This window comes from Acipenser ruthenus, chromosome 42 (genome assembly GCF_902713425.1).
Source record: "Acipenser ruthenus chromosome 42, fAciRut3.2 maternal haplotype, whole genome shotgun sequence".
Taxonomy (NCBI): domain Eukaryota; kingdom Metazoa; phylum Chordata; class Actinopteri; order Acipenseriformes; family Acipenseridae; genus Acipenser; species Acipenser ruthenus.
This window is the reverse complement of record NC_081230.1, coordinates 9,206,722-9,222,139: the sequence shown is the minus strand read 5'-3', so window position 1 is coordinate 9,222,139 and position 15,418 is coordinate 9,206,722. Positions and strand designations below refer to the sequence as shown.

Below are 15,418 nucleotides of genomic sequence, written 5' to 3'. Positions count from 1 at the left end.
TCACACAACACATCAGAAGGAGAAATACACTCCAGACTTTTCAAACGATTGCTCATCACTGGAGTTTTATTTTTTTATTCAACACATGTATCGGACAGGATCAGCTTGAACCGTTCAGCTACACTTGGGTGATAAAACTGAATAAAGCTGTCACCAGAAAAGAAAACATGTACAAACAGCATTGTTATAAACAATACATAAAATAATAATAAACTCTGAAAGGTTAGTGGCTGTAACTTTTGAAAGTCTAACTGGACCTCTAATGGGCTCAAGTTTTGTTGAGGGCCACCAGGTGGCGCTACATGTGTATAAAGGGTACAAGGTTCTACATGTCCTTTTAAACATTAACATGTAAAAATGCACAGCTGACCACGGCACCCCCTACATATATGTGTCTGAAATGGAACACAAGCAAACAGCTCCATTAACCATCATTCCACGTTCCATTCAGAACTCCGAGCCGTTTCTATAGCAACCCTGTAGACCGCTCTTCATTGTGTCTGACTCCCCTTTGAAGACAGGTTTGCAGGTACCGTCCTACACGAGTAAAAAATAAAACAAAACACACAGGGGGCAGCCGAGCAGTTTTATTGGGTACAGTGCGTTGAGCTGGGTATTGGGATGGAAATTTGTACTTGTCTGTTTTGACAAGTATCCTGGACGGCGGCTGCTTTAGTTTACTTCTTGCCAAATCTCTGTGGCACCGCCATGCTCCAGAACTGTGCCGGCATGGCCTCCCTGCCGAGAGACTCTACCCGCTCCTCGCTGCCCACAGCTCCCCTGGCATCCCGGCCAAACCTTGCCACAAAAAACAAGGGTTTAGTATTACACTGCAGACAGGATTAACCAGAACCTTTGCATGCTGGAGCCTGATCTTACAAGACCACTGGGGACACACCAAGCCCACATTATTAAATTAAATCACTTAGCAGATGCTTTTATCTAAAGAGACTAGGGGGATGAACTATGCATCACAACTGCTGCTGCAGAGTCACTTCCAATAGGACCTTGTTTGTTTTACATCTCATCTGAAGGACGGAGCACAAGGAGGTGAAGTGACTTGGTCAGGGTCACACACAGGGAGTCAGTGGCTGAGCCGGGATTGAACCTCCTGCTAACAAGCCCCTTACTCAAACCACAGGACCCCCAAGCCTACCATAACGCCTGATCTCAGCTTCCCACTCCAGAGAAAATAGGCAGCACTGTTACATAGATTTTCTGTTTCTACATTGCTTAACTACTCTACTCCCAGCAGCTTTGTAAGATACGCAGAGCATGCAGGATCCAGCTCACCTCTGAGGCTGGTAGAGGACTGAAGGGCTCCTGCCAGAGCGCTGGGGTCCGTGAATCAGGGAGCGCAGCACAGCAGTCATCACCCGCTCATCCCCCCGGGAGGAACGCCCCTCACTCTCCTGAGCAGGGAAAAACAGCACAAGGACTTCCATTTACATGCAGTGCCACGAACATCTTCACCAACGCATCCAGATGAAGGATAAGAACCAACCCAGACTCTAATCAGGCACACACACTTCACACTCCTCGCTCGTGGAGTCATGGACGGATTTTTATTAACAGACTCTTACTGAAGTATACAGTAATATTGACAGTCAACCTGTCACTATGTATTCAAGCTAAGCAAATCTGCCACCGAGCTACGTGTAGTGCGTTTGGAACTAGACGCAATACTCGTTTCCTTACACCATGTTAGACAGAAAAAGCTAGACTAGACAACATTTCAAAAGTTTACCCACAGAAATTAAACAATGGTTTGGAAAAGGTTTTTAAAAACACTGTAGCTTTAAAAAGACTATAGGGGGAAAAATAAATGATCTATCTATATATGAAACTTGTTGGATGTCAGCCCAAATCCACACCAATGTGCTCTCAGAACTGATAGATCAAGAGAGCTAGATCTATAAATAGTATGAGGGATGGGGAGTTCCTTCACCTATACGAATTTCAGCATTAATATAAACAGACTTTCATAGAAAGAAACACCGAAACAAGAAATGAATTAAAGCACATATACATGGCACAAAAAACAAGCTTGCACAAATATTCACAATATGTCACAACAAAACACAAGGAAAGAAAGTTCCTTACCAAGGCTTCCAGCAGCCGTTGGGCGAAGTTCTGCTGCTGCTGGTCTATCTGGAAGGTTTCCGGGGGCTCCAAGCCCTCCTCCAGGGACTGGCCCGGGTCGACCCAAGCTACTACCAGGGCCAGGGCCGTCAGCAGCACCCTGCTCTCCATGGGTGCAATGAAACGTGTTTGATTGCGTTGCTGTTCGTTCGCTCTTCTGTGCGCTCTCGCTGGCCTCCGGTCCAGTTTCTCACTCCGCGACTCCTGTTTTATATCACGGACCGTGTCTCTGTGCCCGAGTCTCCAGACGCAAGGGGATTACGATAAAAGTTTGTAAATGCACTTCAGAGCCCCTTTAAGTGCTAATGGGAGACCGGAGGCCAGTAGCTTTGAAGGCTTAACCGATTTGAAAGCCATTTAGCGGGGGCCAGGGGACGGAGATGGCCCCTACATCACCGCTGACTCCCTCTCCCCGGAGCGCGTCCAGGATTATTAAACAGATTCATTTTCAACAGGATTCGCTACATGTCGTGATAATGGAGTGCTGTTTGTCACTTCTTTAACTTCCTACACACTATAATAATCATGCGAGTGCTTTACTGCACATGGGGGGAAAGAGATTTAAATGAACGCCTTTGTTCTCAACTTGGACCCATAAATCTGATTTTATTTTCCTTCACTTACAAACAGAGGCGTGCCGAGTCGTTAATTCCCTTTGACATGTTTAGCGAAGGTGTCTAATTTAATCCAGTAAATCTCCACACTTCAAACCTGCCATTTATCACGTTATGCTGCGTTTCAAAAAGGCAGGTCAAAAAATGAGTCAGCTTACAATGATAAGTCTTAGCTACTTCAGTGCATGCAGTAGTCTTAGCGTTTGCTGCATTATTATGTAGCATTAATAGAATTGAAATCCATCCAAAAATGGACAGGACTGTGTTAATGACTCCACTGCCCACATTTATACAATACAAATACTTCCATGCCGTTATTTTTATACATTTTAAAAAGCAGCCGATTAAAAACATGAATTTTCATCTAGAGCAACACAGTGTACGATATTTCAAGGCTAAGAAAATACTGCAGCAAATTCAGTTCACCTGATAACAGGATTCCAGTTATAATAAAATATGACAAATGAAAATAACTTCTTCCTCAATAAATACATTTAGAAGGGATCAGTATAACCACGATTAAATAAATGGAAATACTAGATGATTTAATTGATGTGTATTTACACAGCAAGGTCCAGCAGTAATGCAATGTGTGTGAATTGGATTGTTTTGTAAAAGATGATAAATGTGTCCAATGCACTGTTGCCCATTGCCTAGGATTGCAAAGAACCTAGTTTATCTTTCTAGCAGTTTTTAAACTAACTTGGCATCGTCTCATCGACTAGAATTACCTTCCGATGAAAAGTGTTGTAACTAGAATATGTGGCCGTTTCTATAGTGATTTTAGTTTTACATTTCCATGTTGACCCGTGAATAAGAAAATATTTATTATGCTGTTCTGAATGAAAACCGCCGTCTTTAAACGATATATAAACATCAACCACAAAAATTAACCCTTAAAATGAGTTCGACCAAAACGTAGGATACCAATTCCAGCTGAAGAGAATGGCCTTACACAAAGGTTCCCTCACCAATCTTACAAATAATTATTTTCTTAACTATTTTACCATTGATAACATTTTAAAAGCAAGCAGTTTCTAAATAACCAAGACACCAGAATTAAACCGGCACCCGTCTCCAAACTGGACCCTAGAAATTTGTACTGCAAGTTCCAGATCAATGCTGCCACCCTGTGGTGATTACATGGAACAACATGTATACAACATTTGTACACCGTAAACAAAAACTCTGATTGGATAAAACACGCGATAGTAAATTACTTGTTACCGATTGGCTAAAAAGACCACGACATTGGGTTGTACAGATCTACCACTAGGTGTCACGAAGCACTGCATGTGACTCAGATCAGGGAACCTTTTTGGTGAAGCGATGGTTCAAAAGGCTCACGAGACTATACTTTTCCCATCACTATTTAAAGGACAAAACTATTTACAAACAGGAGAGACAAAGCGAAATTTAAGAAAAACGAAGATATTAAAAATCAGAAAGCAGAGACTCACGCAGTCATTCCACGGCGCTCTGCTCCCCTCAGCACGCCAACCTGGATAACGACTCCAAACACGCCGGTATATACACGCGGCCCGCACGCTCATTCAATTGAGTCAATAGAAGCTAATTGATAATTGCTCGATCCAGTTACTGCAGCGTGTTTGGATAAAGTAAAACACGTGTGCATTTTTTAAACCCATCTATCTGTCGAAGATTATGCTGTTTAACATATAACACATCGCAACGTGTATCGTGCAAGTGCATATATGATAACATTATATTGTATTAAAATATATATTTATTATTACGAATTAGTCATTTAGCAGACACTTTTATCCACAGCGATTTACAGAGGCTAGGGGGGTGAACTATGCATCACAACTGCTGCTGCAGAGTCGCTTGCAGTAGGACCTCGGTTTTGCAAATCAAACATCGACAATGCAATGCTTATATATTATGTAGATATTATGAAAAATGTCAGAATCCATGTTTCTATATGAGACTTTTATAAATATGCTCAATGCAGGCTTCAGTTCTTTGTAATTCCACAGCAATGCTGACACCCAGTGGCGAGGTAATAGAACTGCAATTCGAGTTTGTATCTCATTGGAACAAACGTGTGAATTTAGTTCTGAAATGTATACGCGCTGTATGTATATATACCTGGGTTAGAAACGTAATGTATAGATTTAAAAAAAATCTTACTGTTTGCAAAAATCAAATTCTATTCAAAACTGTTTAGTTCAATCTTATTCACCACACTGCCCTCTCCTAGCTCCAAACCCTCGTGCATTGCTTGAAATTGAATAAACAATATAATACAATACAATAAAACACGTGTGGCACATCCGAGATCTTGTTTAAAATACTCGTTTGGTCAGCTCACAGCTTGCGGTACATAGTCATTGCTTGTTTCTGTCTTAAATATAGTCTGCATTGATAAGGTGCAGCTGTCCACATTCTGCATGGCTGGTCTCACAGTGTTTCCCCAAATTTTGCGCTCGTTTTTGGTCAAGTCATATAAAGTAATTCCCTGAAGTGTGGCCGGATTTCTTTTAAATTATTTTTATTATTTTTTTTTTTTCAACTTTGCAAAGTTCAGCGTTAACAACAAAACAAAAGGCTCTTCCGTTAATACTGTCCGGGTGGAAACACTCGAACCGGAATGAATAAGCCCAGGAAACCCGTCCGTGTGTGTTTCGGTTCCGCATGTTTCTCTTTCCCCGCATCCAGCGTGTTCTCGCCCCCGTTGCGTGTCGCAGATTCAGCCCCGCATCGTACGCTCTCCGCGGGACCGGTGACCGACCTCTTGATAATTCCTACACCGTTAAAACCGGACCCAGCGCCGCCCTAAGCCGCGGTGACACCCACATGCCACCCCCCGCAGCGAAGCGTGTTTGCGGACTGAAGATGCCGGCTGTTCTTAGGATTGGGACTCACAACGGGACTTTTCATTGCGACGAGGTGCTAGCGTGCTTCTTACTTCGACAACTACCGGAGTATAAGGTAGGTCGAGTCTGCTGTTTATAAAGGAAACCAAATCCAACAAAAGAAAAGCCACCGATTAGCACGACGCAAGCACGACAACTGGCTTACTAATGGCGCGACATGCGAGGCGTGTAGTTTTTTTTCATAACAACGCGTTCCACAATTGAAAATCTCCGGCAGTGTTGCTGTTGACATATTTTTAAGCGTTATTTTTTATTCAAACACACGCACACACAAAACAAGTTTTGTAGGCATGTAAAGGATTATACCCCAGAACGTGACGTCACAGCGCTGGCTCCTCGCTGCACGCCTGTAGACGGATCATATTAACATCGCTTAATAATTTTAATATAGCAACACAAATCAGAAGTCATGACTGATTCTGACACAGCCCCACAATGCGGTAACCGCGGCTTCTTACTTAGTCCGGGTGTTCAGATGTCTAGGGCGGTTTTGTTTTCAGGTTTGTAAACGGGTTTATCGATGAAAAGAACATAAATAATGCTAAATTGACTACAACTCATTTGTAGCTGGCATCATCAGCCTGTGTTATTTGTAATGCTCTCTTGAACTGTAACGTACTCTCGTGTTGTTAACCGCAAAAGTGAAGCCTCGGTGCAGCTGTTAATTCTGCAAATTCAGGATGCTTTTATGACGCCTCGTTATAAAAAGAGAACCCTAAAAACGATACGTGTATACTATTGGTATGTCCCGTTCCCTTGCCTGCACGAATTTAATTTGTTTTTTCGGTTATAAACTTTAATTTCCGTTTTACCGTAAAAAACGATTCGTTTTTTACGTCTAAAATAAAATAAATTACAGTAGATGAGGACTCACGCTGGCGGCTGTGTTGTGTTATATATTTTCCTCTCTTATTTCAGTAGGAACAGTGAACACGTTTGTTGTCACACAGGTATTAAAGGCATTTGCTGATTCCCAGTCTCATCCCCCCCCCCCCCCCCCATCTCTCCCAGGATGCCGAGATCGTTCGAACCCGGGACCCTGCCCTGCTGTCGGAGTGTGACGTGGTGGTGGATGTTGGGGGGGAGTTTGACCCCAAGAGGCATCGATACGACCACCATCAGAGGTGAGAGAGACTGAGAAAGCCCCTCGGAGCCTGGGCTTCTGTATACAACCAACCCCTCCCTCTCCTTCTCTCTCTCCTCCTCACCCAGAACTTCAACACGCTCAATCACAGAAGCTCAGTCACAGATAGATGCATACAGCGCTGTGCGCATGTATTAGAACACCCTGCTGCTTCTGTGGTTGTGATTGGCTGTGCGGATTAAAATCAAACCACTGGAACTGAAAATCTTGGGAAATTGTCAAAATAGGCAAATTAGTGATTGTTTAATTTATTATTATTATTATTATTATTATTATTATTATTATTATTATTATTATTATTATTATTGACTTTAATACACCCTCAGATTGTAACCCAGGTGAAAGACTGGTTTCGGGTAGAGTTCCAAGGGCAGACCCTCGCCCCCTTGCCCGCTGTTAACCCCTTCCTCTCCTCTCAGGTCGTTCAGCGAGACGTTCCACAGCCTGCGGCCCGAGAAACGCTGGGTTACTAAGCTGAGCAGCGCCGGGCTGGTCTACCTGCACTTCGGACAGCGCGTCCTCGCACAGAGGCTGGAGAGAGAGGAGGGGGACCCGGAGGTACAGGTGCTGTACGACAAGGTGAGCTGGGAGGCAGTGGGGCTCAGGAGCAGGGCTGGGCATCAGAAACACTGCCCTACGATCGCTCATGTAATAGTTTTGTTGTCTTCCCCCAAAAAGTAAATACAATTGGACATTCATTTATATTCGGAATTATCTTTGATATAGCAATGGTCTGCAGTGTGGAGTGGAGTTCTCTTTCCTGTACTACTAGAGTGCTCTGCAGTGTTGAGAGTGGAGTTCTCTTTCCTGTACTACTAGAGCGCTCTGCAGTGTTGAGAGTGGAGTTCTCTTTCCTGTACTACTAGAGCGCTCTGCAGTGTTGAGAGTGGAGTTCTCTTTCCTATACTACTAGAGCGCTCTGCAGTGTTGAGAGTGGAGTTCTCTTTCCTATACTACTAGAGCGCTCTGCAGTGTTGAGAGTGGAGTTCTCTTCCCTAGACCACAGAGCTGATGTTGTTGACTCTCTGTCTGCAGGTCTATGAGAACTTCGTGGAGGAGATAGACGCCATTGATAACGGCATCTCACAGTGGGATGAGGAGCCACGCTACACCGTGACCAGCAACCTGAGCTCCCGCGTGGGGCACCTGAACCCTCGCTGGAACGATAAGGACCAGGACACACAGGTGAGCAGCTCTGTCACCGACACCCCCACTGTCCATAGAAAGAGTAGTGCCGGGGACCAAGGTGGGGGTCTGAAAAGTCTTTTCATAATGTATACCTCCTGTAGTACTGTGGCAGCCAGGAGTCTTGAGTGTATACAAACGTTATATTTCCATAGCAGGTTTCCCCCAGTGAGCCTGAATTTACTTCGCAGTACAAAAAGGTGCATGGTGCATATAATTACGCTAATAAAAATGGAGGGACTGCAGCCTCCTTGTCGCAGCTGCTGGTTCAGAGTGATGTTTTATTCAGCGCCGCGTTTCCCTGTGTTGAGACTAAACGGATGTGTCAGTGCTGTGCTCTCCTGTGTTGCCCCCCTGCCCCTCTCTGTCTCTTCTCATCTGTCTCAGGGCTGCAGGGTCTGAGGTGAAAGACTCACTTGCAATATGATTAAAAAGTATTGTTATTCACAAAGACTAATCCAATATTCAGTAAAAAATAATTACCTTGGCCTCTACCCTTGTAAGATCGTGTTTCATTTCCTAAACAATATCAAATATTGGTAGCAACTCGGATCACCCATACTAAGCAGCACTCCAAGGTTAAAGTACAGGGATGGATATGAGACTCCCAATGCAAAGCAGTTTCACCTATTCCAGGTTTTACTACAAGCTTGATTAGCCGCAGTGTGTAGGTACAGCAACAAGCTCAGGTGTCTTATTAAACTCGCAGCAAAACCAGGAGAATGGATCACGCTGCTGTGCAACGGGAGTCTTATTTCCATCATTCCCAGCTTTGCAGTAGCACTGACCTCTGCTCTCTTCCAGGCTGGCTTCCACAAGGCCATGGAGATGGTGGGGGAGGAGTTCCTGGACCGGCTGGATTTCTACCACAGGTCCTGGCTTCCAGCTCGCTCCCTGGTCGAGGAGGCCATTCGAACCCGGGATGAGGTGCCTGGCTGTGTTGCAACAGAGCTGTGACCAAAGGGATTTCCTCGTCCTATAGAATCAACTAATTGTGATTCGGAAAGCCGAGTGAAACCTGCTGAATAATGTTACGTTAACATATTGAATTACACGCTGCTTTGTAGTTTTCCATGTACTTCATGAAAAACTGGCAAATTGAAAAAGGTGACATTTTCAAAATCTAACGTGAAATACGACTGTTGTGGTTTCCGGTAGACTTTTGCGATGTCATTTTGTCGTTTCTTTCATTACACGATGAATAAAATTCTAGGCGATGCAAACCTTTTGGCCACAGCTGTAAACGACCACTGCGTTGCTATAAGCAGTGATGTCATATTAAAAGTAGCTAACAAAATGAATCCATACCTGTTCACACACTGTTTGCTGATCACTCTGTACAGGTCTGGAATGGGCTCTCGGTATTCTTCACAACTCAATATGTCCCGTCTACAGAGTCTATCTCTGAATAATTTAGTACGAGACAGCTGTGATAATTGTTCATTGACCACAATGACCTTAATAAATTGCAAGGGACACGATCAGGCAGAATGAACAACTGCTGGGAGGGATATTCTGAAAAAAAAACAAACAGATTGCATTGCCTATTATGTGTTGCTAGAAGTTACAGTATACAAATGAAATGTGAATTCGTAGAACCGTTCTTGTTTAAGAACTTCGATGTTTTAGTGGCGTTCCCGATACCTTCAGATCTACTCTGGGAGGAGGCTCGGTGGTCTGGTGGTTAGAGAAAGGGGCTTGGAGGTTCAGTCCCGGCTCAGCCACTGACTCCCAGTCACTTCACCTCCTTGTGCTCCGTCCTTCGGTTGAGACGTAAAACAAACGAGGTCCTATTGGAAGTGACTCTGCAGCAGTTGTGATGCCCAGTTCTCCCCCTAGTGTAAGTGGCGTTGGATCAGTAATAACAGAGCTCTGGTAGTGTCTGCGCTGATGTCATCCTCGTGTCTTTCAGGTGGACGTGGGGGGCGAGGTGGTGGTGTTCACGCAGGGGGGCTGTCCGTGGAAAGAGCATCTCTTCAATCTGGAGCAGGAGCTGGGCATCGAGCCCACCGTCAAGTTTGTTCTGTACCCCGACCAGAGCGGGCAGTGGAGGGTGCAGTGCGTGCCAGCCGGGCCCCACACCTTCCAGAACAGGTCAGGATTGCAAAACAGAACCAGAACCAGAACCAGCTCACCGAGAGGATGCGTGCCGTCCCCACGCCCCTACTCCATGCTTCTCACTGTCTCTGTCATGAATTATTATACAGTATGACTATCACAGGGGTAGAAATAAGACTCCTATTGCATAGCCGCGTTACCTACTTTTAATATGTGCTTGGTTTGCCCCATAGCTAACAACCTCAGGAGTGCTCCATTAAACTCCTAGCAAAACCAGGAATGGAGCATACTGCTATGCATTGGGAGTCTTATTTCCATCCCTGTATCCTACCTAATATCCTGGATTCAGATGTCCTATACTGCTCTTAATAATTTCACCATTGCCCGAGATTTGCTTGTTAATCCAGAGGCAGTGTTTATGCACTAGACTGTGTGCCGTGACAGGATCTGTCCATTCTGTCAATCAGTTTATTAACAGCGTGTTCTTATTTTTTGTTTCTGCTGTGTGGATTGAAACACGAACACCTCAATGGCGACGCACTGCTGCTCGAGGGTGTGTTTTCAGTTGATTTGCTTACCAGGGGGGGAATTTAGGCGCGTTAACTTTAGATTAAAATAAAACCGAGTCCTTCCCCCTCCCCTGTGTGCCTGCCTGCCTGTCCGGTTAGCAGACCCGATCAATAACAAGGATCTTCCCTTCCCAAGGCTGCTCTGTTCTCCACAGTGAGCTCCTGATTAACCCTGCCGGCTGCTGAATTGGGGTCCCTGCGGGGGACAGGATACGGCTTCGGGCATTCTGGCAGACCTGTGCAATCTTGCACTGATTTTAAAGAGCTCCACTGGGAGCCTCGGAGAGAGGAGAGAGAGAGGGAGAGAGGGAGAGAGGTTAAACTCGCTTTCCTCTGCCGGTTCTCACTCTGCAGGTGCTTGGTAAGGGTAATTAGTCTCTTTGTATCCCAGGAGGCAGACTGGAGAGGCGGCACCAATCCATGACTTCTCTATGGAAACCCACATGCCTGCCTGCCTGCCTCCTTCTTCCAAAGGGATTTGATGAATCGCTTCACCCTGGGGGAACGGGAATAACCAAGCCCTATAAAATCAAATCATATTTCAGCTACAAGGAGCTTCCACACCCCTCTTTTTTTAAGGTGCAAACCAAAGCTTTTAAAATATAAAAGTTCTTAACTGCTTGTTAGCCCTAGCAACATCATTAGTGCCCTCCCTTTAAAAAAAGCTTTTAAAATCATACTTCCTATCGGCACTGCTAACATGATCACTGCCCCCACCCCCCCCCCCCACCCCTTAAAGGAGTGCCAATCACTCTCGACCCCCCTCCCCCTCCCCCTCCCCCTCCCCCTCCCCTCCCCGAGCGCCTCATTGCTTGTTCAGACGTTGTTTGTGAGCCGGTGGCTGCAGCAGTGAGATGCGTTGAGCAGATCTGCAAACCCAGTCACTGGGTTTAAGTACTCTTGACAGTTAAGTATTGATGAATGCATCTGTGGGCCGTTTCCTAATCAAGCGACTGCTGCAATCAAGTCATTTTATCCAGTTTGCCCCCTGCTGTTTATTTTTTTTATAGTGTCCACTTTTTCTGCATAATATGCCAAGTGTACATCAAAGAGTATAAACTGTGATTCTCCGCTCTTGTAAATTCAGAAGTTTCTCTATTTTGCATCTAGCCTGGGTGAAAATAGTGCAGGGGTGTGTGTGTGTGTCGCGCTTGCTTGTTTACCTACTGTTAATCTAATTGTGCTTGGAACTTGGTACGGACATTCCTTAGCTCCAAAGGGTGCCGGAATCTAATAATGCAAAGGAACGGATTTCCTTGGAGAGACCACAGAGACGAAAGGTCCTAATAGTTTTATATCTGTTTCCTATCCACGTCTCTGTAAATCTTCAGAATTGGAGTGTCTAAAGTTAGTGATGCCTCAGAATCAAGGTCACTTCTTCCCTAAGTGCACATAATTGATCTTAAATAAAATCAATTTCCTTCCCGAAAAACACAACCATCTCTTCAGTGTTGCCAGAGCGCTCTGTGTCTCTCTCCAGGGACTGTAAGTGATGAGGTTTGGCTGCATAGTATTGAACGCTGTTTTAACAAGCATCTCTCGTTACACCTCAGCCCTCAAAGGCACATACAAGCTGTGAAATAACGTCGGCTTGCTCTCTCCAAACCTGAGCATGCAGTGGCCAGCTAGTCTAATGGTCTAGTATATTTGTGCGGATCAGTAGTACTTGGCTATAAAATTAGACACAGGTTTCAGGATAGACATTTGCAGATTGAGTTTCGACCCCGCCAAAAAACCTGGAAGTGTGGCTGTTTTCATTTTTTTCCCCCTAAAATGAATAGCGGTGTGTTTTTTGTTTTCCTTTTCAAAACTGTGACCCCTTTTTAAAAGTCTTCCGTGCAGCAAAAGGATTCCAGTTGGGGTCCGAATACCTGCAGCACAGGGAGAGTGAATCTTCAGTGTGGTCTTTACCAGATTCAAAGTACTAATTATTGAAGAATCTGAGCCATTTCAGAGTCATTTCTTGCTGCAGTGAAGCGTGTTCGAGACGACGGTGACATTTTCGTCTCCGCTGGCATTTTCCCGATTCGAAATCAAAAGGAATTTCAGTGCCTTTGTTTGGCTGAAGACCAATTCCAGGGCTGAAAAGATGTTTTGAACCATCAAACCAGCCTTTTATTTCCAAACATGAATAAATCAATGTTCTGCAAGACTAAACATTGCATGCAATTCTAGTAGCAGGTGGGGAGGGATGTTCTGCATTGTGTGATGTTACGACTCGGGTATTGGAGATTTTAAACCTGCATTGTGACAGGCATAGAATTGATTATTTAGAAGCGGTTCTTTTTTGTAATCCCAGACAGGAGTTTAAGAAACCTGACATTTTATTTCAGGGTGGCTTAGTCGGTCAATGCAATCTCTTTCTAATCCGGCTTCGGTCTCTTTCAGCTTTTTCTAAATATACAAAACATGTAACGATGATTATAAAAAAGATATTTTAAAATATCAAAAGAAAAAAGCCCAGCAAGACTAAACCTGCAGCGTGTTTGTTGAATTTACTCGCTTCCGGATCAGTTAGCCAGTTAGGTTAGCTTGTTAGTGTTGCTTCCTACTGGCAGCTTACAGTCACGTGACTGAGCTTGCTTATTCTGTGAGACTCTGCAGTGGTGTTGGCTCACTAAGCATGTGTGTGTGTTTGTGTGCAGGCTGTCTCTCCCGGAGGCGTGGCGTGGGGTGCGTGACGAAGCCCTCTCAACACTCAGCGGGATCCCAGGCTGCGTTTTCGTTCATGCCAGCGGCTTCATCGGGGGCAACCGGACCAGAGAGGGGGCGCTGGCCATGGCACGGCACACCCTGAAGGGGGCAGCCAAATCCTCTGCCAATGGCAACTAACCTGAACCGCACTGGACCGAACCAACGGCACCAGCGAGCTGCATCCTGTGTTTTTGTAATAAATAAATACAGATATATATTGGTTTAATTATTGTTTTTTGTAGAAGGGCCAGTGTTGTTGGGGTGCTCTGACACAGAAGCAATGGGGTGCTCTGACGCAGAAGCAATGGGGTGCTCTGACACAGAAGCAATGGGGTGCTCTGACACAGAAGCAATGGGGTGCTCTGACACAGAAGCAATGGGGTGCTCTGACACAGAAGCAATGGGGTGCTCTGAACAGAAGCAATGGGGTGCTCTGACACAGGAGCAATGGGGTGCTCTGATACAGAAGCAATGGGGTGCTCTGACACAGGAGCAATGGGGTGCTCTGACACAGAAGCAATGGGGTGCTCTGACACAGAAGCAATGGGGTGCTCTGATACAGAAGCAAGGGGGTGCTCTGATACAGAAGCAAGGGGTTGCTCTGATACACATGCACACTGCTGTATTAGTTCAGCCAATGTATTTATAGCCCCTCAGAATAATTTACTCATCAGGCAGTGACGTTTTGACCGCCTAATAACATCACTGTCTGAATGCAAAAAAAAAATTAAAATTAAAATCCTGCAGCGTGAAGAAAGATTTGAATTATTATCCTCGCCTGTGATTCGACCAGGATCTCAATAAATCACCATTTTATTGTCTCTCACAAATCCATCACAACGGGTCCCTGGTGGCACAGTTAAGAGATTAAGAATGTTTCTTCTCCTTATTCAGAGCAGGTTAATCATGGGTGCGCAGGTGTGAACCCGCGGGGCTGCGTCATGTTCATCCTTGTTATCAGTCGACCTGCTGCTCGAAGCATGAAGGTACAATCGGTCCTCGTCTCGTAATGAACAGTTCTCGGGGATCGGGGGCTGACTGCGCGTCTCGGCGCTCTGTGTTGCTGTGTTTTATTTTTGGAAGGTAGAATCCTCGAGGCTTGAAATGAATTCCCTTCTCGTTAGCATAACAGCTGTTCCGCATGCTGTGCCGTTTGAACCCCCCGTCTTTGGTTTCCAGGTAACGCCTTATGCAGTGCTGTGAGATTTAATAAGAAACCTCTTTCGATATGAAGAGACTGCCTGTACCCCGGAAGAAGATCCAAACCGCCATGAGCCCAATTTATTTGTCTTGTTTTTATGTGTTTTTTTTATTACGATTCTAAAGCGAAAAGTAAACGACTTTGTAATTGTGTTTCTGGTTTGGCACCTTTTATTGGGCATGTTTAATTTAAAAAATGCGCTAATGACTATTTGTGTTCTAGTCTTTAGCACACATGCAATCCAGCCATGGGGTGTCCAATCCCCGATCCTCTCCACCACCCCATTGACTCACATGACCGTTCCTCACACACCCTGCTAAACTGTAGCGGAGTGTACTGTGCTTCAATACAAGAACTAGCATTTTTAAATGGTAAATGTGCCCTGCCAACAGCACCGATTTACTCATATGAGGTGGGACCGCTGACCCACAGAAATGCAGAGCGTTTATCCTAATGAATGACCGTGTCCCTGTTACTAAACCCTCCATTACCGACTAGCATGGGGATTAAACACAGGCGGGATTACTTCTGTGAAACGTCTTGCGCCTGAGAGAGAGGCTTTTACACAGCCTGTACGATGTATCACCGCCCTCCATACTCCCTAAGCTTGGCTGAAAAATCTGCTGTGTGGGTTTAATTGAAAAAATATTAGTCTGCAGCTTTATATTGAAAGAGCCACGTCAATGCCCCCCCCCCCCCCCCCGCAATGGGTTTATTTTTTCACATCGTGTTCTGGTAAGGTCTGACCTCATTTCTTTGTCTGTGCGCGCTGCAGGACCGTGCACAAGTCCACACGCATTCTAGAAGCCAGCAGAAGGTACACGTGTCGCTGCATACCTTGGCTTGCACGCAGGAAACAGTAGGTTGTCACGTTACTGAAGTTCTGTCCAGACATCACCCTGCCCTGCGGA

The 15,418-nt window shown here is 45.1% G+C and overlaps 2 protein-coding genes across 3 annotated transcripts; one reads left to right on the top strand and one right to left on the bottom strand.

Moving 5' to 3' along the window:
• Positions 1-573: 573 nt before the first annotated feature.
• Positions 574-4,295, bottom strand: LOC117966907 (pro-FMRFamide-related neuropeptide FF-like). Of its 2 annotated transcripts, XM_059011454.1 has the most exons (4): positions 4,217-4,295; positions 2,104-2,242; positions 1,294-1,412; positions 574-798 (listed from the first exon to the last, which is right to left on the bottom strand). In XM_059011454.1, the coding sequence occupies exons 1-4, from the start codon at positions 4,222-4,224 to the stop codon at positions 678-680; spliced, it is 387 nt and encodes a 128-aa protein (XP_058867437.1). In that variant the 5' UTR covers positions 4,225-4,295; the 3' UTR covers positions 574-677. The 2 variants fall into 2 exon arrangements, with proteins under 2 accessions (XP_058867437.1, XP_034769686.2); XM_034913795.2 differs by lacking the exon at positions 4,217-4,295 and having other exon boundaries at positions 2,104-2,851.
• An 855-nt stretch (positions 4,296-5,150) lies between these two features.
• Positions 5,151-13,526, top strand: LOC117966912 (MYG1 exonuclease-like). The gene is made up of 7 exons (XM_034913821.2): positions 5,151-5,711; positions 6,668-6,780; positions 7,220-7,379; positions 7,836-7,985; positions 8,790-8,912; positions 9,898-10,079; positions 13,258-13,526. The coding sequence occupies exons 1-7, from the start codon at positions 5,415-5,417 to the stop codon at positions 13,442-13,444; spliced, it is 1,212 nt and encodes a 403-aa protein (XP_034769712.2). The 5' UTR covers positions 5,151-5,414; the 3' UTR covers positions 13,445-13,526.
• Positions 13,527-15,418: the final 1,892 nt, after the last annotated feature.

What these genes read in the sequence shown, in the direction of transcription:
- LOC117966907 (XM_034913795.2), bottom strand. Translation starts at nt 2,253, where the DNA reads ATGGAGAGCAGGGTGCTGCTGACGGCCCTGGCCCTGGTAGTAGCTTGG. An exon ending in AACGGCTGCTGGAAGCCTTG is followed by an intron (nt 1,413 to 2,103) that starts GTAAGGAACTTT and finishes TTCCCTGCTCAG; the next exon opens with GAGAGTGAGGGGCGTTCCTC. An exon ending in GTCCTCTACCAGCCTCAGAG is followed by an intron (nt 799 to 1,293) that starts GTGAGCTGGATC and finishes TTTTGTGGCAAG; the next exon opens with GTTTGGCCGGGATGCCAGGG.
- LOC117966912 (XM_034913821.2), top strand. Translation starts at nt 5,415, where the DNA reads ATGTTTCTCTTTCCCCGCATCCAGCGTGTTCTCGCCCCCGTTGCGTGT. An exon ending in GACAACTACCGGAGTATAAG is followed by an intron (nt 5,712 to 6,667) that starts GTAGGTCGAGTC and finishes CATCTCTCCCAG; the next exon opens with GATGCCGAGATCGTTCGAAC. An exon ending in CGATACGACCACCATCAGAG is followed by an intron (nt 6,781 to 7,219) that starts GTGAGAGAGACT and finishes CTCTCCTCTCAG; the next exon opens with GTCGTTCAGCGAGACGTTCC.